Genomic DNA, 22,899 nt, shown 5'->3' on the forward strand with positions numbered 1-22,899 from the left:
CTAAAAAATACACATTAAGATGCATAATATAATTCTTATATATATAATTTAAATACTATTGATAACCGCACGGGAAATGGTTAATTGTAGTGATAGTATTGGTCAATTTTTCTTTTCTTTTTGGGTTTATCACAAAGAGGATAGAATTAGATAAAAAAATTAAAAATATATATTGCATTTAACTACAAATTTTTAATAATCACAAGGATAAGGTTGATTGCACTTTGAATTTTCCACAATCGATAATCATTGATTTTGGCAAACCATTAAGGAAATCATAATTGTAAAACTTTTGCAAAGCTTAACAAACAATTAACAATGGAACAGAATATTGCATCTTTTGCACGTCACTACAAATTCTTCATAACCTTAAGGATAAGGTTCATCTTGGTTCCAATGTCCCATTCCAATTTTGTGGCATGCTTGAAAGTTTAGAATTTTATTCATATTGGTTCTTGCAGTAAGTAGTGGAAGCATTTTTCGGCATTTGACAGCCAATGCTTCCCATGTTTATCATTTAAAATTTTTAAAAGGTTATCAATGCTTTCATTATTTGACTCACAAAGTAGCATGATTCCATAAATATAAGGTGCAATAAAATTGCCACATGGAAGAGTTTTTTCAATTTTTTTTTATACAACAACTTCTTCATTCAAAAAATATTGGTAGCTTGCCACTATCAGTAGTGCATAAGGATTTTTTGCTTCATAACATGAAAATATTAAGCTTTTTTCTTTGTCATGTAGTAGAGATGGATGATTGAAATACAGAGTCAACTCAATTTGTTGGAGGACTAATTTCTTTTCTATTAACTTCTTGAAGTGTTTGCAATTAATTAAGACAAAGGAAAAAATTAAATTAATAGACCGAATTATTTATATAGAGAGAAATGAATAAGTAGATATAAATTGAAGAAATAGTTTTTTTACCTTAACTTAATGTTTCCTAAAAGTGTTGCTGAATCTTTGCCCACTTTCGAAAGGATTTCAACCCATATGTCATTAGGAAGGTTTTTTTGAAGTTTTCATATTGTTGTTTTATTTGAAATAGTGTTATAACATTTCATCTACTATTTATAATAAAATCATTTTTTAAGGTTCATAGTATGATATTAAATAACAATACATAATAATCACGTGTTTAAGAATTTTGAAATGATTATACATGAATTCGATGGTGAAATGGTTCAATTCGTATAGAATTTTGTATTGCAGTTGGTTCTTAATGAATTTCATTGTTTCTATCCGCTAATATTAATACTTTACAGTGAATGTTAGTGGTTAATTAGGTTCATTGAATTGTTGTTTTAGTCCCCTAACGATTCACAGTATTAGAAAGTGGGCAATGATTCGGATCCCAGGAATATAACACAAACTAGTTCAATAAATCAACAAAAACGAAAATCAATGTAAAACATAAAGGAATTGAATTTGCTTAGAAGGAAGGGAAAAAAGTCATAACATAGAAAAGAAAATTGATCAATCTTATTAATTATTATTTATTGAACCGTACAATGAGAAGAATCCAGAAACAACTATAAAGATAGATTCAGAATTGGGTCACTGCTTTCTTCAAATTTATATTCAAATATTGGTAAATTATTAAAGAGTGACAAGAAATGTAATTCATTTAAATCACTCAACATATTATGGATTCAATTTTAATTAGTATATATTTAGTCATTATGAGTTTAGTCATGGATGTTTATGTGTGATCTTATTATTATATGTTTAAAGTGACAAAGAAATGAAAAAGACAATAAATACGAGTTTTTATCATGTGATATGGTGAAACCTCCCATCGAATTTGACTCTTGTCATAGTTTATAGTTTGGAAAAAAAATTATCAAAGACTTATGGGGTTACTGTTCAATGTGACATGAATTATTAATTGATATGATATAATTCTTGTCATGTATAAGTTGGTATAACCTTGTTAGTTTTTTTTCAAAGTGACAAAAATGAAATGAAAGAAAATAAGAAATCTAGCTTTTTACAATGCAACGTGGCAATCCTAATTAACTACTATGTAACCATGTCACGGTCTAACTTAAAATATAATTACGAAAAAAATGGTGGAGTTATTACTTGATTTGTAATGTTATAGTCCAACATGAAATAGAAAATAAAAATAAATAAATAAATAAATAAACTGAAATAAGTTGTTTAGTTACCCACTTGATTTAAGATTATCAGCAAATATAACAAATTAAGTTACTGTTACCTTTTTATTAATTAACTATTTAAAATCAATATGATTGGAATATATAATATTTACTTTATAATGATTATTTTTTATCATTAGACCAAGATATTAATGAATTAAAATAATTTATTTATTTATTTAATCGGGGCTTTCATGCACTAAGAAAAATCATAGAAGTACTATCTAATAATGCTACAATTTTATAATTGAAGAATAGGCTTAAATTAACCATTCTTTAAGGTCAATCTTTGACTTAACTCTATTTCATATTTCAAATGGGGAAAAAATCCATATCATCTTTTTTAAAATGAGGGATCCGTTTGATTCCTCTTCCTCGAATACATAGGAATCCAAGCCCTTTTCCTTCCCGTATTTTTACTCAAGATATCTTTTGCTATACAAAGAGCTTTTTTGGAATAGGGCCTCTCGTCTTGCTTTTGGGAGATATCTTGATAGATCTCTAAAAAATCTTGGACTGAGGAAGCAGTTTGTTTATCCATCTTCACTTTCTCTAAGTAATTGAGTTTGATTGGACTCGGGTAAAGGCTCTGTATCTGGGAGTTCCAAAAGCTGAGGTTTTTTTAGAGATTATGGGAGCAAAGATGTGGATTATGAATGTAGAGGACACTGATGATTATTTTTTTGACTGTTCATTGTTTTTTTTTCCTTTCATTTTTTGAAATGAGAGGTTCATTGATTTTGGCCTCTTTGATTTTAGTAGTAAATCAATTGGCCTCTCTCTCTCTCTCTCTCTCTCTCTCTCTCTCTCTCTCTCTCTCTCTCTCTCTCTCTCTCTCTCTCTCTCTTAGAGGCTAATTTAATTAAATTATAATCTAGATCTAATGCAAATTCACTCCAACATGGGTTATATTTTAATCATAAAAGAAAATAATCTATCTGAACATAGATCTTTTCTACAATTTATTTAAAAAATATGACCTATTAAAACAAAAATGTTCAAGGCTTTAACGAAAAGCGTATTAACAGTAAGTCATAAAATTTATTGGTAATTTTAACAACACTATTTGTAAAAAAGTAGCTAACCTTTTCACGAGAATAAGCAATTATTTATACATTATCAGGGTTAAATACTAACCATATTTTTTTGTAATCACAACATAAACTGGGGAAAAAATTGACATTTGTTAACAAAATAAGCAGATACTATGGAACATCACAGCTAATTACTTTTCATATTTTTGAATGATTTAAGAATAGATTCAAGGGATAATAGAAAGTTTTGGTACAATTGTGACTACCGTTCAAATAAGAACATCAAAAACTTTAATAAATAGAATATCAACAGCCTGTCAAATAATTCACTAATAATAATAACAACATAAACAATAAAAACAGAGCTGACCTTTGGTAAGGAAATCAGTAGTTCTAAAGCCTCAGTTCGTTGGCAACAAAGTTTCCAATATTATGACAATCTCCTGTGGGGGGAAAAAGCACAGCAACATAAACTATGAAAACATAAACGACCTTGGTCAAGATAATAAGCTGTTTATAGCATATACTATTACGCAATCAGGGGAAACCTGATTAACATAGGCAAACAAAAAAACTTTTATGAAACATGAAATAGAAAATAAATATGTAACATCAATCATAGGCAAACAAAAAAACTTTTATAATTTAAGAGCAAAAATTGTTCACAAAAAGGACGGAAACAATAGGCAGATGAAAGAAAGGAGTAATCAAACCTTAGGAATGATTGAAATTCGTTTTGCAGACCATAAATCAGGACCATTAAAATTCTGAGTTTTATTGCAACTTGTTATGAAACAGAAAATAAACATGCAACATCAATGATAGGAAAACAAAAAAAAAATTATAATTAAACAATAACAATTATTTACAAAAACGAATGAAAGTATAGGCAGATGAAAAAAAGAAGTAATCAAACCTTAGGAAGCATAAACCAGGACCATTAAAATTGTAAGTACAATCTAAATCTATGGAAAACATCTTCTTATATAAAATACAGAAATACCCAAATACATGCATCATTGATTGGAGGGGAAGACTTTTACGTTTTGATTATTGGAGAAGGGGAGATGAACCTTGAAATACGCAGGTGTGGAAAAAAAAAAAAAGAGGAGCACACCAGAATTACAAATGATCTACTTAAATTTAGACAAATGGAACCACATGAATGTTGGCACATGGCACAAAATTAGGATTCTAATTTAGAATTGAAATTAGAGTTTCTATCTGCGTTACCTATTATATATATATATATATATATATATATATATATATATATATATATATATATATTCATATCGTTAATAAAGTTTCTTGTTTCATTACCAAAAAAAAAAAAAAGCAAACATAGAAGAAAGGAATTGGGTGCGCCACTAAAATTTATTTTTCAGAACTTTTTTTTATTGAATTATCAAAAGAGAAAAAAATTGGAGAAAAAAAAAAGAGAAGGAAGATTATTTGAATAATGCACGGCACACATAAAAATACATAATTTATGCCACAACTCGCTATGTGATGAGTTGTGAGTGATGAGGGTGTCTCCACATGACCCACGAACATATTGCCACTACTCATAAGTCACAACTAGTCACATGACAAGTTATAATATAAAGTTATGTATTTTTATGCGTCTTGAAAAAATTAAAAAAAATTATACGCCAAAAGCCAAACGCCAAAACAGGGAAGTAGCTAACACGGCTCTTCCTCTTCAAACATGTGTGGTTCGCAGCAAATACATCAACTTCAGCGTACCAAACTAAACTGCGTACCAACTTCAACACATCAACTTCAGCGTTCAACCATTTATTTCCCAAACTAAACTGCTAGCTAACTTGTCTTCCCTCTCTCTCTCTCTTGGCCCCCACCTTCCCTCCAATCCCAGAGGAGATCCTTTCGAATCTTCTCTTCAGTCAAATTCTCTGAACTGTTCCTTTATCTCTTTATTATATTGTATCAGCCATCTACCACTTTTTTAGCATGGCCCGTCTATAGGTGATGTAATTGATATACCCTCAAATAAAACAAGTCCCCGCTTGAAAAAAAAAATTATATATATAATATATTTATTTATATATTTTAATTAAAAAAATTTAAGCACTTCTATTAGTTAATAAAATGCAATAAAAAAACCCATTATATCTTAAAATACAAAAAATTAAAAAGAAAAAAAATATAAATAGTCATAATTCAGCTAACAAAATTAAATTTTAAGAGACAAATTTATTATTAATAAAATATAATTGTCTTGAAATACGTTAAAATAGAGATTATAAATTAAAAAAAAAAAAACTCCCATCTCTCTATCTCTCTGCCTTTCCATCTGATTATATTCTTACCTTTCTCTTGATTCTTGATTTTTTTCCAACTCAATTTAGCTTGAATTTTTTTTTTTTTTTGTCGATTCCCTTCAATACACAGAAAATTTAAAATTGAGGAGAGAAGCGTACCAAAGCCAGAGATAATCTTCTTCCCCTCTTTATCGGAAAAATGAAAATGATGAGTCTGATGTTTATTTAACTTAAATTATATATATTTTTAATTTATTTTATTACACAATTGATTGATGGGACACATTTTTAATATGATAAGACCTTTTTCTGCTCTTCTCTTATTTCACTGCACAAGCGATGGGAGTGGGACACGTTTATTTATTTCACTAATTACTGCACAAGCCGGCCTGGGTTTTAGTGAGTCTTTTGGGTAAATATTGCTAAAAGTGAAGTTTTTTGAGGTTATAGTAACTGTTCGAAGTTATTTGGGGAAATGAGGAGAGAGAGTGAATTTCGGCAACAGTGTTGCCGAAATTCGAAGAAAAGTATGAGAGAGAAAATTAAAAGTGAGGAGAGAGAGATTTTGGAATTTCGGCAACAGTGTTGCCGAAATTCCTTCTGCCCAAACCCTGCCCGCTTCACTGAGTGCCCATGCGCCTGAGTGCCCAAAAGGAAAAAATAAAAAAGGTTTGTGGCAATCCCATTGCCGAAAATGGAGGGAAAAGAAAAAAGAAAAAGAAAAGAGAATTACAGCAATGAGATTGCCGAAATAGGGGGGAAAGAAAAAGAAAAAAAAAAGTGGCCATGTAGTGCCGAAATAGGGAAAAAAAAAAAAAGGAAAATTGGCAATGGGGTTGCCGAAATAGGGGGGAAAGAAAAAAAAAAGTGGCCATGTAGTGCCGAAATAGGGAAAAAAAAAAGGAAAATTGGCAATGGGGTTGCCAAAATAGGGGGGGAAAGAAAAAAAGAAAAAGAAAAAGGAAATGTGGCAATGGGATTGCCGAAATAGTGGGGAAAGAAAAAAAAAAGAATTATGGCAATGGGATTGCCGAAATAGAAAAAAAAAAAAAAGAAGGAAATGTGGCAATGGGATTGCCGAAATAGGGGGGAAAGAAAAAAAAATGTGGCAATGGGATTGCCGAAATAGGGGGAAGGAAAAAAAAAAAAAAAGAATTGTGGCCATGGTGTTGCCGAAATAGGGAAAAGAAAAAAAAATTGTGGCAATGCAATTGCCGAAAATGAGAAAAAAAAAATTTTTAAAAAAAAGAAAATCAATTATGGCAATGAGGGGAAAACGACAAACTCAAGTACACTGAGTGTTTGATTCTTGTCTTGTCTGTCTGTCTGAAAAAATTCAAGTACCGTTTGATTCTTATTCAAAGTACATAGATTCTAAAACGTACATGAAAGAAAGTTATAGAAGAGAAAAAATGATTGATGTGTACCGTAAATAAAAAATAAAATAAAAACTGAGATTTTTGTAGAGATTCTTTGCAGTGGCATTGTCGAAATAAAAAGAAAAAAAACGTACACAACATTTTTATTTTTACAATAAATTATAGATGGTTAGTTGTTGTTGGTTCAAATCTGAACCTAACGCTAAGATACTTTTTTGCCCTAACAATAACAACTAGTAACAACCTGACACTTATAATTTGTTGTGAAAATATTCACATCTTCCTCTCATTCTTATTTTCTGCCTGAAATGATTCTATTCACCCTTCCCAATAAAAGCATATCACGCCTAAAATTTGGTTTCAGAGATTCTTTTTACTTTTTATCCCTCCTCCCTGTAATAAGTCTTCTCATCTTTTTGGCTTTTTGTTTTTTTATTAACTGTGTTGTGACAAGTCTCCTCATCTTTTTGACTTTTTGTTTTTTTATGAACTGTGTTGTATTTTGTAAATTTTTATTAGTACAATTTAAAGTACATAGATATTCTTATTCAGATTCTTATCCATGCATGGGAGAAATTTATGGAAGAAAAAATGATTGATGTACACGGTGTAAACAACAAAAAAAAACAAAAAAACTTAGAATTTTGCAGAGATTCTTTGCAATGGCATTGCCGAAATAAAAGGAAAAAAAAAACGTACACAACATTTTTATTTTTACAATAAATCATAGGTAGTTAGTTGTTGTTGGTTCAAATTTGAACCCAACGCTAAGATACTTTTTTGCCCTAACAATAACAACTAGTAACAACCTGACACTTATAATTTGTTGTGAAAATATTCACCTCTTCCTCTCATTCTTATTTTCTGCCTGAAATGATTCCATTCATCCTTCCCAATAAAATCATATCACGCCTAAAATTTGTTTTCAGAGATTCTTTTTACTTTTTATCCCTCCTCCCTGTAACAAGTCTCCTCATCTTTTTGGCTTTTTGTTTTTTTATGAACTGTGTTGTATTTGGTAAATTTTTATTAGTACAATTTAAAGTATATAGATATTCTTATTCAGATTCTTATCCATGCATGGGAGAAATTTATGGAAGAAAAAATGATTGATGTGCATGGTGTAAACAACAAAAAAACTGAGGATTTTGCAGAGATTCTTTGCAGGATTTGCAGAGATTTATAAATGATTGATGTGCACTGTAAACAAAAAAAACAAAGATACTTTGAGATTTTTTGCAGAGATGGTCCTTGCTGTATTTGGTCAATTTCTATTAGTACAGTTTAAAATCTAAGAATTTAACTTATACGAAACTTGCATCTTATTTAAACAGCACCAATATTACTTTAGTTTTCACGTTTCTTATTTTCCACTCTTTTCCCCCTAAAAATTATATCAGCCTTCTTCTTCACTCTTATTCCCCTCATAATTCTATCAACCATTTTCAATTCATGCGTGCCATACATTCTACAAACAATTATAAGGAACTGAGCATCTTGGCCATAATTGTATTGCCCAGAATAGTATGGAGGTGGAGATGGATGATAAGAAGGAGGGGTTGAACTAGGCTGGGGATAGTGGTCATAACTAAACAAACCCTCTAATCCTTGTCCTATGGAAGTGGATAATCCAATCTGTTGATATAAAGACATACAATACTCATTGACATTAATTGGATTATACTCGTTGAGGGTGGTAGGCTCATTATGGGCAGATGTGGATGGCCCAGCTTGGGTAGACGTGGATGGTCCAGCTTCATCATTTCTACGTTGTCTACCATGTCTTCCTTGGTGCCTTTGTCGTCGCCCAAAGTGTGTCACCCTCTCAATAGGGACGGAGGAAATATCTGCTTCCATTGATAACTTCACTCGAGTAAGGCCCTCTACTATTGCCGGAAGGACTTGTTGTGCAGTCAGGTCAGCCCTCCCTTGGTTTGCAACAGCTGAAGTTAACATCTTATTAATTTTCGTTTGCTGCCACATAAAAAGAAAAAAATAATTATTAGTGCAGTATTATTGAAAATGCTAAAATAATAATTTGTTATCAATATTAGTGCAGTATTGAAAATGCTAAAATAATAACCTGGTACATATGGGCAGCCGCCTCTGGTGTCGTAAATGAGTGGCCATGTTGGTGGTACCATGTTGTGTAGTCCACATCTAGATGAAAATTTTCATCTCCAACTATATTTTGAGCTCGCTGGTTCCAAAGTTGGTAGTAATGTGCATGATGCTTACACCAATCAACACCAGCCTTTCCTGTCAACTTTACACAATGTATAGATTTATCCAAATTGTCAGTAGACCACTTTGGACATCTTTGCAACAATCCAAATTGTCGCATGACTCTCTCTGGATGGTAATACTCAACAATTTGGGAACATAGCAATGGCGCTGTTGTAAGCCATATATGTTGTCCTACAAGACACCATGGATGCAGATAATTATCGTATGGTGTCCAAATAACCTGCGATTTCAATTACAATAACTATGTTATAATCGATCAAGACAATAATATAACTAGTAAATTAACCATTGATGCATTGTGACAACATATATTACCTGATCCTTATTATGTGCATCGTGATTAGAACGGTACGCAGGTAGAACATGCGTTGGTGTGTGAGTATAAGTTTTCCTAGTATCCCACCTATACACAATTAATGATTGCCACTGATTTTAGGGTTTGGAAGTATCAAGGATAAACGCTACAGTATACAATTTTGTATAGAAATAAAAAGTAAATATTATACCTGCAACCGTATGGGTCGTCACCATTTAAATTTATTGGAATTATTGGAATTGGGGTCAGATATGGAAGATGCTCCCATGCCCATAATTGTAATATGAAAATAGGACCTGCAACCTCTGTGGTTTTTTTAATAGAAGCAATACACAACTCTTTATAAAGGAAAGCAAGTGTGGCACTACCCCAGTTATATTGCCCAGCTACACCAAAGTCCGCTAACAGCCTGAGAAAGCAGCAATGCAATTTATTTTGACTCTTATTTCCAAATAGTAAAGCCAAGACCTGGAACATGTATGCCCTAGCATACTGTTCGGTTGTTATAGCATTGACACCTTCTGGTAGGTTCAAGAATGTATTCCTAACCCATGTTATTTTAAGGCTACCATATGTCAATGCAGTTTCAGGTGGTGTCACTCCAAGTAAATTCTGACAAACTGGTCCCCATTCCATATTAGTGGGCCCGCACACTGCATTGCCATCAATAGGCAATCCTGTAATGATTGCTATATCTTGTAGAGTGATCGACATTTCACAATTTGGTAGGTGAAATGTATGAGTTTCAGATTGCCACCGCTCCATCAAAGAAGTGATAAGACTCCAGTCAATATCTATATGTGGTAGGCGGGTAACACGGTATAGTCTACATTGATGCAAATATGGGGTGATACGCTCACCTAATTGCCGGGGGGGTGCAAACCGTTGGGGTCGCACTCGTAACGTGGAAACCTGAATTTTAAAAAAAAATGTACAACGTTATATTGCTAATGTTGAAATTATTTTCATGTAAATTGAATAATTGTAGATATTATTAGGATATTAATAAATTTGGTTCTTGCAACGTACATTGCCTTCCATTGCATCATTAGAGATGTGATATTGTTGTTGGGTTGGCAGAGAATGATCGAATGACCCAGGCTCCATTTCAAATATATCCTACATTAAATGCTACAATGAGTTAAACCATATCTGAAGATGAATTTTCACAGTATCTTTAATATACTGTACTACTGAGATTAAAAAATTACAATATCTGAAAGTACATTTTCTACAAATCATCTATATAAAAAATTACAAACTAAGCAAATAATTTCCAATTAAATAAGGGGCTGAGAAGCTTACTACAATTGTGATACGAAGTGAAGGAATGTAAGAATTATAGAGTGATGCTTGCAAGAAAAGAAAGAAAGAAAGAAAAAAAAAACATAATCAACAAATGTAGGATTACTAAAATATAATAACATTAATATAACCATACATAAAGCATATAATTTTTCCACGAAACACAAATGTAGGATTTATTGTACTAAATAAAAAAAAAATACACATACATATCTTTATTATAAATCAACAAACATATTATGCAATATAGTTTTTTCCAAGTAATGATGTAATAACTGATAATAACAAAGTAAAATTGACTATAAAAATATCACAATAATACAATTTATTACAATTTTTGTGGTCATATACTACTAATAATAATAACAATAAATAATATTAAATAATTTCAAAATTAACAAAACATATACGTAAATTTAATTAGATAGAGAGTTGAGATGCTTACGATAATTGTGATACCAACTGAAAGAGTGAGAATTATAGAGTGATACTTGCAAAAAAGAAAAAGAAAAACACAATTAGATAATAATAAATAAACACAAAATAACAACAATACTAAAAATATTTGTAGTCCTAACCATAAAAAATTTATTAATCTAAAATTTGAATAAAAACAACAACGACAACAACAACAACAATCATAATCGCTGAAGCAAAAAGTAAAAAACTTACATTAACCCAAAACTTACAATTGTGTATGCTGAAGCAAAACTGAAGAAAAACTGAACAATCGGATAGAAGTGTTTTGTGAGAAAACTTCAAGCAAAGATGTAGAAGTGTTTTGTGAGAAGGAAGGCTTGCCTTTTATTACAAAGATGTGAACTAAAAGACAAAAAAAATTCATTTGTCATGGAGACTAACTGAGTTCCAGTCTTTTTGTTACATCAATCATATTTTTCTTGCAAAAATTCTTCTTCAAGTCTTGTTTGATTCTTAGCAAAGAATCTCAGCAATGTTTTATTCAAGTACGAGTCACATTACTATATTTTTTTTCTATAACTTTCACGTGTTAGAATCTATGTAATTGAAATTGAAGATGTAGATAAGAATCCTTCTATTTCGGCAATGTTATTGCCACAATTGATTTTCCTTTTTTTTTAATAATTTTTTTCACATTTTCGGCAATAGCATTGCCACAATACCAACAATTTTTTTCCCCTTTCCCCCTATTTCGGCAATACCATTGCTACAATTCTTTTTTTTTTCTTCCCCCTATTTCGGCAATCCCATTGCCATAATTTTTTTTTTCCTCTTTCCCCCTATTTCGGCAATACCATTGCCACATTTCCTTCTTCTTTTATTTTTTTTATTTTTTTATTTTCGGCACTACATGGCCACCATTCTTTTTTTTTTCCCCCTATTTCGGCAATTCCATTGCCACAATTCCTTTTTTTTTTTTTTTTTTTCTTTCCCCACTATTTCGGCAATCCCATTGCCACATTTTTTTTTTCTTTCCCCCCTATTTTGGCAACCCCATTGCCAATTTTCCTTTTTTTTTTCCCCCTATTTCGGCAACCCCATTGCCAATTTTGCTTTTTTTTTTTTTCCTATTTCGGCACTACATGGCCACTTTTTTTTTTTTTTTTCCTTTTCCCCCCCTATTTCGGCAACACCATTGCCAATTTTCCTTTTTTTTTTTTTTTTTTTTTTCCATTTTCGGCAATGGGATTGCCACAAACCTTTTTTATTTTTTCCTTTTGGGCACTCGCGCATGGGCACTCAGTGAAGCGGGCAGGGCTGGGCAGAAGGAATTTCGGCAACACTGTTGCCAAAATTCTCAAAATTTCTCTCTCCTCAGTTTGGATTTTCTCTCTCATACTTTTCTTCGAATTTCGGCAACACTGTTGCCAAAATTCACTCTCTCTCCTCATTTTTCTAAATAACTTCGAACAGTGATTATAACTCCAAAAAATTTCATTTTTACCAATATTTACCCAAAAGACTCGGGTCTTAGTCGTAGGACAGGCTGGCACTTGGGAAAATATTAATTCAAAATATTGATACAAAATTCTGCCCCTCTCTTAATACTTAATTGGACCATTTTCTGCTAAGATAGTACACGTTTTTTGCTTTTAGCCTTTTACACTTAGCCATAGGAGTATTAGCCTGGCTGGACATCTCACATCTACACTACACTGTGCGTAGGCGCACAGCAACACAGGCTGCACTGCAAAATGTGCACTGTACAGTGCAGCCACAGTTATAAGACAATCCATTTTGCTCACTTTACCGACTATTATAAATTATTATACTAATTAGTAATGTAATAGATATTATTTTGATTTATTTATATTACAGCGACACTAATTTATTGAATTATAAAATAATTTAATTTTTATTTTTATAGGTTTAGATTTTAATGTGATCACGACTTTAAAAAAATTGTAATAATTAGATTCTATCATTTTATACTTAAAATTTTATTTTTAGTTAAATTATAATTTTTAATTAAATAAAAAATTTAATATATATTATTTGATTAAAATTTGAATATAAAAAGATTCTACTTAAAATTTTTGCCTCAAATACCTAAAATTGTTGAGCCGGCCCTATTTGTTAGTACTTAAATTTCACAAAATTGAGTTTTTGTTAGTATTTAAATTTCACAAAATTGAGTTTTAAATAATACTAAAGTAGTATAAGGTAGTAATCCATCTTACTGAAGTCGATTACTTTTTTGTCTTCTGCTCTTTGGTTTTTTGTTTTTTAACTGAAGAAGGTAGAATTGATATATTAAAATTGGCAAAAGTACAAAAGTATAAGAAGAGGTCCAGAGCCACAACAGGCCTACCAGCCTAGGCTACACGACAAGAAACAGGCTAAAGAAGACATGACTAAAGAAAACGAATAAAAAATTGCAAAAAGCTGCTTTGGAAGTTCGAATAGGAGTGTCTGAATTGATGGATAAGTTGTGGGAATGGACATAATGAGCTTTGACCCATGCATGGGGGCTGGATCCACACGGTGCTTGCTCCCAACATATCCTTCTCCCTCCCGCTCTCACACGCAAATACAAATTCATTTCTATATATACGCTACTTGTTTCTTCTAACACCATTACAAACTTGTGAGATACTTATCCAAAGAAAAAAAATTGTGACTGTGTAAGAGTATTGTTACAACTTAAAGAGTGAAAGAAATGGAGGGTGCTAAACCCAAAGGTGGTGGTGGTTTGGCTAGCAAGAAGACCTTTATCATTCAATTACTCACAGGGTCATGGTTCATGGTGTTCGCATCATTGCTAATCATGTCCACCGCAGGCACACCCTACGCGTTTGGTCTATATTCAAACGTGCTCAAATTAGTGCTCGGCTATGACCAAAGTACTCTCAATTTGATCAGCTTCTTCAAAGACGTTGGCACCAACGTTGGAGTCCTCTCTGGCCTCATTGCCGAGGTCACACCAACATGGTTCGTTTTATCAATTGGTGCAGTCTTAAACTTTTTTGGCTACATAATGATATGGCTAGCCGTGACTGAAAGAATGGCTAAGCCCCATGTATGGATGATGAGCTTGTACATCTGTCTTGGGGCGAACTCAACTGCTTTTGCTAACACTGGAGGACTTGTAACCAGCGTGAAAAGCTTCCCTGAAAGTCGTGGGGTTGTGTTAGGGCTTTTGAAGGGTTATGTGGGACTAAGTGGTGCTATAATCACACAACTATACCACGCTATCTATGGTAATGACTCAAAGTCTTTGATTTTGCTTATAGCTTGGCTTCCAGCTGCTATATCTTTCCTTTTTCTACGAACTATAAGGATCATGAAGGTCAATCGGCAGATGAACGAGCTCCAAGTTTTCTATAATTTCCTTTATATATCACTTGGCCTAGCTGGGTTTCGAATGATCATGATCATAGTGCAACAAAAGGTTACATTCACGAAAAGTGAGTATAGTGGTAGTGCAGCTGCAGTGTTAATCTTGCTCTTTCTCCCACTTGCTGTGGTTATCATGGAAGAAAATTATATTTCAAAAAGCAAGAATTTTTCAATGATTGACACCGAGAAGTCCAGCACGGGAACCACACCGTCTCTTCCAGAATCAACTCTTGCCAAAGCCAATTTGATCACTGAAGTACAGGACACAGAAAAGCATGTTTCATGTTGGAAAAAGGTGTTTAGGCCACCGGAGAGAGGGGAGGACTATACCATATTACAAGCACTGTTCAGCATCGACATGTTAATACTGTTCTTCTCAGCAATTTGTGGCGTTGGAGTCACTTTGACAGCAATAGGCAATTTGGGACAAATGGGAACTGCCCTTGGATACCCAGCTCGAAGTATTAGCACCTTTGTTTCTCTTGTGAGTATATGGAATTATCTTGGACGAGTGGTCGCTGGTTTGGTCCCTGAAATTCTATTGAAAAAATACAAGTTCCCTCGACCTCTCATGCTGACTCTAGTGCTCCTATTAGCATGTGTTGGTCACCTTCTAATCGCGTTTAATCCTCCCGGTGGTCTCTATGTTGCATCAATAATTATCGGGTTTTCCTTTGGTGCACAATGGCCATTAGTTTTCGCAATAATTTCTGAAATTTTTGGCCTAAAGTATTACTCCACTTTGTACAATTTTGGGTCAGTGGCTAGCCCCATTAGACTATATGTACTCAATGTAAAGGTCACTGGACATTTATATGATAAGGAAGCTAGAAAGCAGCTGGCTGCCTCAGGAAGCGTAAGAAAGGCTGGGGAGGCTTTGAATTGTATTGGGGTTGAGTGCTTCAAATTGTCTTTCATTATAATTACTGCTGTGACATTGTTTGGCTCGCTTGTTTCCCTTATTTTGGTTCTTAGGACTAAGAAGTTTTATAAGAGTGACATTTACAAGAAGTTCCGGGAGGAGGCGCGGGCGGCCGAGATGGAGATGGCTATGGCCGGAAACAGCATTGGATCGCAGGACACAAATAATGGCCAAAGACGTTGACTTCAAGTATAAAAGATATCACATACCTCCGTTTGGTTACAGCGTTTGCGTTGTTGTTGTTTTTTTTTTTTTTTTTTACCTCAGCGCCTCTTGAACTATATATAAATGATAAAAGAAGAGTAGAATGTGGTTGTAGATGGAGTGAAAAGTGGTGTTGAGTATGTTAGAGATATATTAGCCCATTAGTATAAGTCCAAGCTTAATCCTATCTTGTATGCAAGTTAAGTTTTTTACTTGTATTAAAAGTCTATTAGTTTAGGGTTTAGTCTACTACATATATACATGTTATGGTTCATTGTAACACATGATTTGTTCTACACTCTAATATATTATTGATGTAGCTCTTTAGGGTTTTCTCCGTGGATGTAGACCGTTAGACTGAATTACGTAATCCTCTTGTGTTATTGTGTTCTATACTTTATACTTTCGCTTTCGCATCCATAATAGCATATTCAACATGATATATCAATACTAATATTTAACAGAGTAAATGACTCGTAATGAATAAAAAACCCATGCCAAACCCAGCCTCTTGAACTGTTCATTAAATTTTTTTAATAAATAGTCCAATCAATTTTTTAATAAAAGTTTATTCTAGAGGAAATGAGGAACATATAGAACCTGTTTTATAGTATAGTTATAACATATTTTTATACATTTTAAACAACATTACATATTTTTACACTTTTTTTTATCACACGTATATCAAAAACACCTAAACAACATAACTAAAACTATTCTTTCAAACACCTCCATAGTATTCTTTATCTGTAATAGAGCAAAATGGGTATAAGTGCAAACATTGTAGGATTTTCATTATTTATTTATTTATTTTTCCAGATTTGTTCTTGCATGCAAAGCTGTTTCTTCATGTTTTACATCATTACAGGAGTGATCAATTGTCATTTGGTATAGGTTAGAAGTATCACGAACAAAATTGTCATTTGCGATACGTTCCAAATGGAGTAGCCAAAAATATGTGGTATTGGTTTAGACTAAATTGACCCAAATTTGTACTTATTCTCACCCTCGATTATTCTAGGACCACAATTTAATGACATTTGCATCATGATGGGTGAATTATTACTTTCATACGAATCCAGAATTTTTTTCTCTACTATTTACATGTGAACATATCCGGATTGTGGCAAGAATAGCATAATAGTTGTGTTCATATACTTTCTTTTTGAGAGTTAGTTTGTACACGAATTTGGTATCGGTTAAAGATTGAAGAAAAATTATTTATCTGTTGTGTTAGAGATGCCTAAACCTCAAATTCATTCAAAATCAATTGAATATAATAATTATACTAGAAAAATTGGAATTTCTTAATTCAGTATTCCCTTGCAAGACAGTGCTAGAAAGGGCAGAGAGACCAAACGTATATAAGCACAAAAGAAGTGGCGGCTTGCAAGAGTAATTGGCCTGGGCCTCGCAAGGGGTAGAAGTTGGCGCCCTTATGCTTATGTTCACGGTTAGCCTAAAACGAGTCTTTGACAATGAGCACCACAACAATTGGTGGTTGACCATACCTTATTTCCCGTCATGTGTGTCATGTAGCTAGATCGTGTGCTCATTGGCAAGTTTTAGAGTGAGAGGTTAAAGAAAGAGACATTAAGGGCATTAGAACATAAGCAACTGATAATAGAGAGAAGATAAAGAGAGAAGGTAAAAAGGGGGTCGAAAAAATTACTTTGTCTCCCTTGTTGGAAATATCTTAAATTCATTGGTTTATTTGGCTTAAAAAATTAAGTTGAGTAAAATTGCAATTGTAATTAAAAAATAAAAAAATAAAAATTCGTTTACACAAATTTATTGAAAATACACCTATTTATAAAATGAATAAACTATTAAAAAAATAAAAAGAAGAACAGGAATGAACAATTTTATTGCAAGTCTATACTTGAATGACACTTATTAGAATGAAAATCTTTAGGGGTGTTTGACACAACAGTTTTAATATATTTTTACATATTTTAAATAATATTACACTTTTTTATACACTTTTTTACTCACACATATATCAAAAATACTTAATTTAAACTACTCCCGTAAACACCCTCAGCGAAAGATGCAGACTTTTCAAAAATGACGCAAAAAAATAAAATAAATCGAAGAAGATGGTAAAGCAGGTCCCAGATGTGAAAATGAAAAATCTCCAATAAGCCTGGGACTTCAAAGTCTAAAAAGGCGTGTGGTTGCTTTTACAACATAATGAGCTGGGCCATTTTGTGAAAGCGGTAGATCAGCTAGCGGGTGTTTTCGATGCAATAAGCCCTTTGCACGAACAACTTTGTACCACCATTATTTTTCTTAATATTTTATTAAAGTGATTGGTTGCAAGTAATGAAAAATCACTTTAGCATAAATTTACTATTAATATCACTTTATTGAAATGATAGGTTGCGAGTGATACAAAATTACTTTCGCATAAATTAACTATGAACGTCACTTTTATTTTCACCAAATACATAATGATAAACCCCTTAATAAAAAAAAGAAGTAATCGTGAAAATAGATGTCACTAGATTCATAATGTTGCAGTTTTACATGAGTAGAATTATCCCTATAAATTCTAATTATGGCAATTCTATTATAACCAGAAAATCACCTAATTATGGTGATTCTATTATAAATTCTTGCCATTGTCATGTAGTCAATGATATTAGTATTATTTTTTTGAATTCAATTTTTTTTAATGTTCTTCTTTGTATTTGATCCTTTAAACTTTTTAGAATAATTGGCTGGTAAAAATTTTAAAATATTATTTATTCATTTTGAAATGAGTAAATTGGATTTTCTAATCATGTCATCAATAAGGTAAATAGAAACAAAAGTACTGATAGTAAAAAATTTTAAAATATTGATGACACGACAAAATCCAATTAATGTATAAAATTTTAAAATTTTCACTGTAAAATTTCCCTATAAACTCTTAGGAATCTTAATCCATTTTAAGCCCACATTTTCTGCTTAATGCTTCTCTTTTGTAAGAGCAATGGATTTCTTATATGTTCACTGTCCAACACATGTGCTGAACATGTATTAAAAACTTTTTTCAGCTAAAGAATTCTTCGATTTTTAATTCTAATTTTTCTTTGTTGTAATATGGCCTAAATTGGTCAACAGCTTTGGCTGAATTCAATGAATATTAGGATTCTACGTGGCCAACCTTGGCTATATTTTGGATAACCATTCCAACAAGGCTTTGGTGACAAGCTTTTGCCGACTTTGGAGTTGTATACTTTGGAATAGTAAATTACAAGGTTCAAGGACACTTTTATCCTATTTTTGTGCACAATTTGCTTAAGTGGTCAAGGTGGTGGACAATCATTTTAACAATGACCTACCATTCAACTAGCTCAGTGCATTGTGACAAAAGTTGTTTCCCTAGGCGTAGACTTATTAATGATATATTGATTGATGTCTCGCTCTTTGTATTTTATTCAAGTCTTTTGTTATTTTTCAGAGACAGTTTATTTAGGTTTTGTGATACTACTATAATTTGTTTAATTCATTAGTAAAACTTTTGCTTCAACACTACTCGTTAACGCAAGTTTACTCTCAACCAAATAATTTGTTTAATTCTTATAAGCTTGACTTTGATGCAGCTGTTTTCAAAGCTTCTAATTCAGTTGAGATTGAGATTATAGCTCGTGATTGGCATGGGGAAGTTATTGGTGCTTTGTCTCAGCCTATCCCGGCTTCTCATTCAGTTGCAGATATGGAAGCAAAGGCTTGTTGAAGAGTCGTCCAGTTTGCTGTTGAAATTGGGCCTCGCAGAGTTGTTTTTGAAGGGGATTCGACTTTGGTGATCAATGCTATTACTCAAGGAGCTATTGATTTCTCAACCTATGGAAACATCATTGATGACATTTCCTATATTGCCGCAAATTTCCAGTTTGTCAAATTCAATCATGTTAGTCAAGTATGTAATTGTGTTGCTGATGTTTCACCTAAAAAAGCTAAAAGCATTTTGGAACTTCAGGTGTGGATGGAAGATCCTCTAGATGACATTGTTCCCCTATTGCTATTTGATGTTCATTAAAATTTTTTTTTCTTTCAATAAAGCCCCAAACTTCTAGTCTGGTTTCTCAAAAAAAAAAAAAAAAATTTGAAGCACGTAAATTTTAGTGTTTCCTATATAATATTTATTTTTATTTCGCATAAATTTACTATAATTAGTTGTGAATTCTTTATTTAAATTTTGAGCTTTTCAATTTTCGTTTTAGGGGCTTTACACGAGTAGTTTTTTTTTTTTTTGGAGTAATTAATCTTATATTTTCTTGAGAGTAATTAATCTATTCAATTGGTTTTTTGGTAGTGTCCACAAACCTTTCATCAGCAACAAAATTTTAAATAGTAGAAATTCTGGTTGCAAAATTGACATTCTAAGTTTATTCAGATTTCATTTCAGTCATTTAACTTTGCTTTCATTCATTTCAATATTCTAAGTTTCATATTTATTCAATTAAGGCCTTTTTGTTTTTATTAAAATTTTTTGAAAAAAAAAAAAAATTGAAAAATATTTTTCAATCATTAATTGAATTTTTTAAATTAAATCTAAAAAATTGAAAAATTAATCACAACATATAACAAAAGTTGATAGAAAAGTCTTAATTGAATAAACTTAAAAGTTAGAGGACTAAAATGAACGGAAGCAAAACTAGAAGATTGAAATGAAATCTAAAAAAGTTTAGAGGGCCAATTTTACATTTTGACCAAAAGATTAAGAAAATTGAATGTGTACCCAACGAAAACAATTGCACCCATTCCTAGAGAAACAAATTTTTCTAATCAAATTAACCTGCAATTTCAAGGGAATTAAGACACACATCTAGTGAAGTATGACACATTATTTTCAAACTCTTTTGGACTAGTTCTCTAAGAAAATTACAACTTATTTTTCAATAGAATTCCCCACATGCTTTTAAAGAAAACTTACATTTTTTTTAATGATATTGTCAAGTTAGTAAATGGACGGATAGAAGTAAGGGCAAAGAAAAGAAGAAAATCATCAAAGAACAAGGTTGTAAGCTAAACGACAGTACTGTTCTATAGCAGATAGTGTAAATGACAGGTAGTTTAGTTTCTGCATATAAATGTTAAGTGTGTGATTGGCACGTGTGATTGTTTGTTAGTTTGTTATTATTGGAGGGAAAGTTAGTTACTCCTCCTATGTTATATATATATATATATATGATTGTATCCCTTTGTACAGAATTCAATTCAATACAAAATCTTTCTCTAGAAGTTTCTCTGTTTTTTGATATGGTATCAGAGCAATTATTTGCTTCTGCTTATTTTTTCAAACAAGAATTTCACTTCTTCTCTTCCAAAAGCTAGGTTTTCTTCTTCGAAGCTTCATCAATGGCTTTCTATGATCAAGTATTTGCGAGTATCACTATTGATGAATTGCATCCATTCTTTATTCAGCCGAGAGTCCTGGTGCAATCCTTGTATCCCAACCACTGATTAGAGGAGAAAATTACCAAACATGGGCATGATTAATGTAGAGAGCCCTCAGAATCAAGAATAAGTTTTGGTTGATTGATGGCTTTGCTTCTCTGACTTCAGCTATGGAGAAAATTCCTCTCCTTGTTCAAAGCTGGGCACGATACAATGACATTGTGGTTTCTTGGATCATTAATTGTGTTTCCCTTAAAATTGCAACAAGCATGGTGTATTGCAAGACTGCTAAGGAGGTTTGGAAGAAACTTCAAAACATGTTCTCTCAAGGTAATGGACCTAGGGTTTACCAATTGCAAAAGGATCTTGCCAGCTTCTCTCAAGGAGAGCTCTCTGTGAGTGATTACTTTACTAATCTTTCAATTTTGTTGGATGATATACAGAACTATATGCCACTTCCTCTTTGTTCATGTGAGAAGTGTGTATGTCATGTGAATAAGAAGATTTTTAATCTTCATCATAGAGAAGCAATTATGCAGCTTCTAATGGGTCTTAATGATTCTTTCTCTCACATTCGAGGCCAAATTTTATTGATGGATCCTATTCCATCGGTTGACAAGGTGTACTCCTTATTGATTCAAGATGAAAAGCAAAGGTCAGTTGGACAAGGCAGCAACAATTGTCCTTTTGTTGATACACAGCTTTTGTAGCAAAGACAATGAGTCTTGGTTCCAAGAACTTCAAGAAAGAAAAAGAGAGGCCTACTTGCAGCCATTGTGGATTGCTTGGTCACACTGTTGAGAAGTGTTACAAAATTCATGGTTATCCTCCTGGATACAAAACCAAGCTAAGGGCCAATCAAGTCTCATCTCTTGATTATGTTCAAGAATCTGTTGCTGCAACCACACAACAACCTTTTCCCTTTACATTGGAACAATGTCAGAAATTGCTTGCCATGATTGGAGGGACTGATGCTCAGAATAATACCGTTGCTATGGCTAACAATGTTTCCTTCAATCAAGCTTCAACATATTAGTCCACACCATTGGCAGGTAATCTCAAGCATTCCATATTTTCTACTGAGCTTGTTAATAGAACTGCTTTTGGTAATAGTATGTGGGTCATGGACACAGGAGCAAGTGATCATATTATTTGCTCTATCTCACTTTTTAAATCTTACACTACTGTTTCTCATTGTGTTGTTGAGTTACCTAATGGTGAATCAACACATGTCACTCATATTGGAACAGTAAACTTTCCAATTCTCTTATTCTTGAACATGTTCTTTGTGTTCCATCTTTTTCATTCAATCTCTTATCTGTTAGTTGATAGGCCAAAAATGTATTGGCTTCTTTGGCAAATTAATTAATTAATTATCCAAGCTAATTAATTAAGTCAATTTAACATGCAATAGCGTGGTAGCACAAACAAATCACCAACTAAGTTAAATGTAGCGGAAAATAAATTTGACACAGGTGATTTGTTTACGAATGAGGAAAACCACCGAGGCAAAACCCCACCGGGTGAATTTAAGGTCACCACTCCTAAGAATCCACTATTATCAAAACAAGCGGTTACAAGTAAAAGGAATCGCAGTATCTAATACCAACCTACAGTTGAACCCTTACCCCAATACCCAATTAGACTTGCAATGTAGCGGCAAACTCTCCTTTCAATGCACGAATCCCAGTACGTGACTAACCAATGATGCACGGATCCCAATACGTGACTAACATACCAATCTTGAGTAAGATGTTGGTTGCAAAGTTCTTTAGTTCATCAACATAAAGATCAAGAAGCTCTTTGGTTACAAAACCCTTGGCACAAAGACGCAGT

General features: G+C 32.5%; 1 protein-coding gene across 1 annotated transcript; it reads left to right on the forward strand.

Moving 5' to 3' along the window:
- The first annotated feature begins 13,795 nt into the window (after nt 1-13,795).
- LOC142641554 (protein NUCLEAR FUSION DEFECTIVE 4-like) lies at nt 13,796-15,679 on the forward strand. Its single transcript, XM_075816001.1, has one exon. The coding sequence runs from the start codon at nt 13,870-13,872 to the stop codon at nt 15,652-15,654; it is 1,785 nt and encodes a 594-aa protein (XP_075672116.1). The 5' UTR covers nt 13,796-13,869; the 3' UTR covers nt 15,655-15,679.
- The last annotated feature ends 7,220 nt before the right edge of the window (nt 15,680-22,899 follow it).

The sequence above is a fragment of the Castanea sativa genome, chromosome 6 (genome assembly GCF_040712315.1).
Source record: "Castanea sativa cultivar Marrone di Chiusa Pesio chromosome 6, ASM4071231v1".
NCBI lineage: Eukaryota > Viridiplantae > Streptophyta > Magnoliopsida > Fagales > Fagaceae > Castanea > Castanea sativa.

Bases quoted from the DNA above. Each gene is read 5' to 3' on its own strand.
- LOC142641554 (XM_075816001.1), top strand. From the start codon at position 13,870: ATGGAGGGTGCTAAACCCAAAGGTGGTGGTGGTTTGGCTAGCAAGAAG.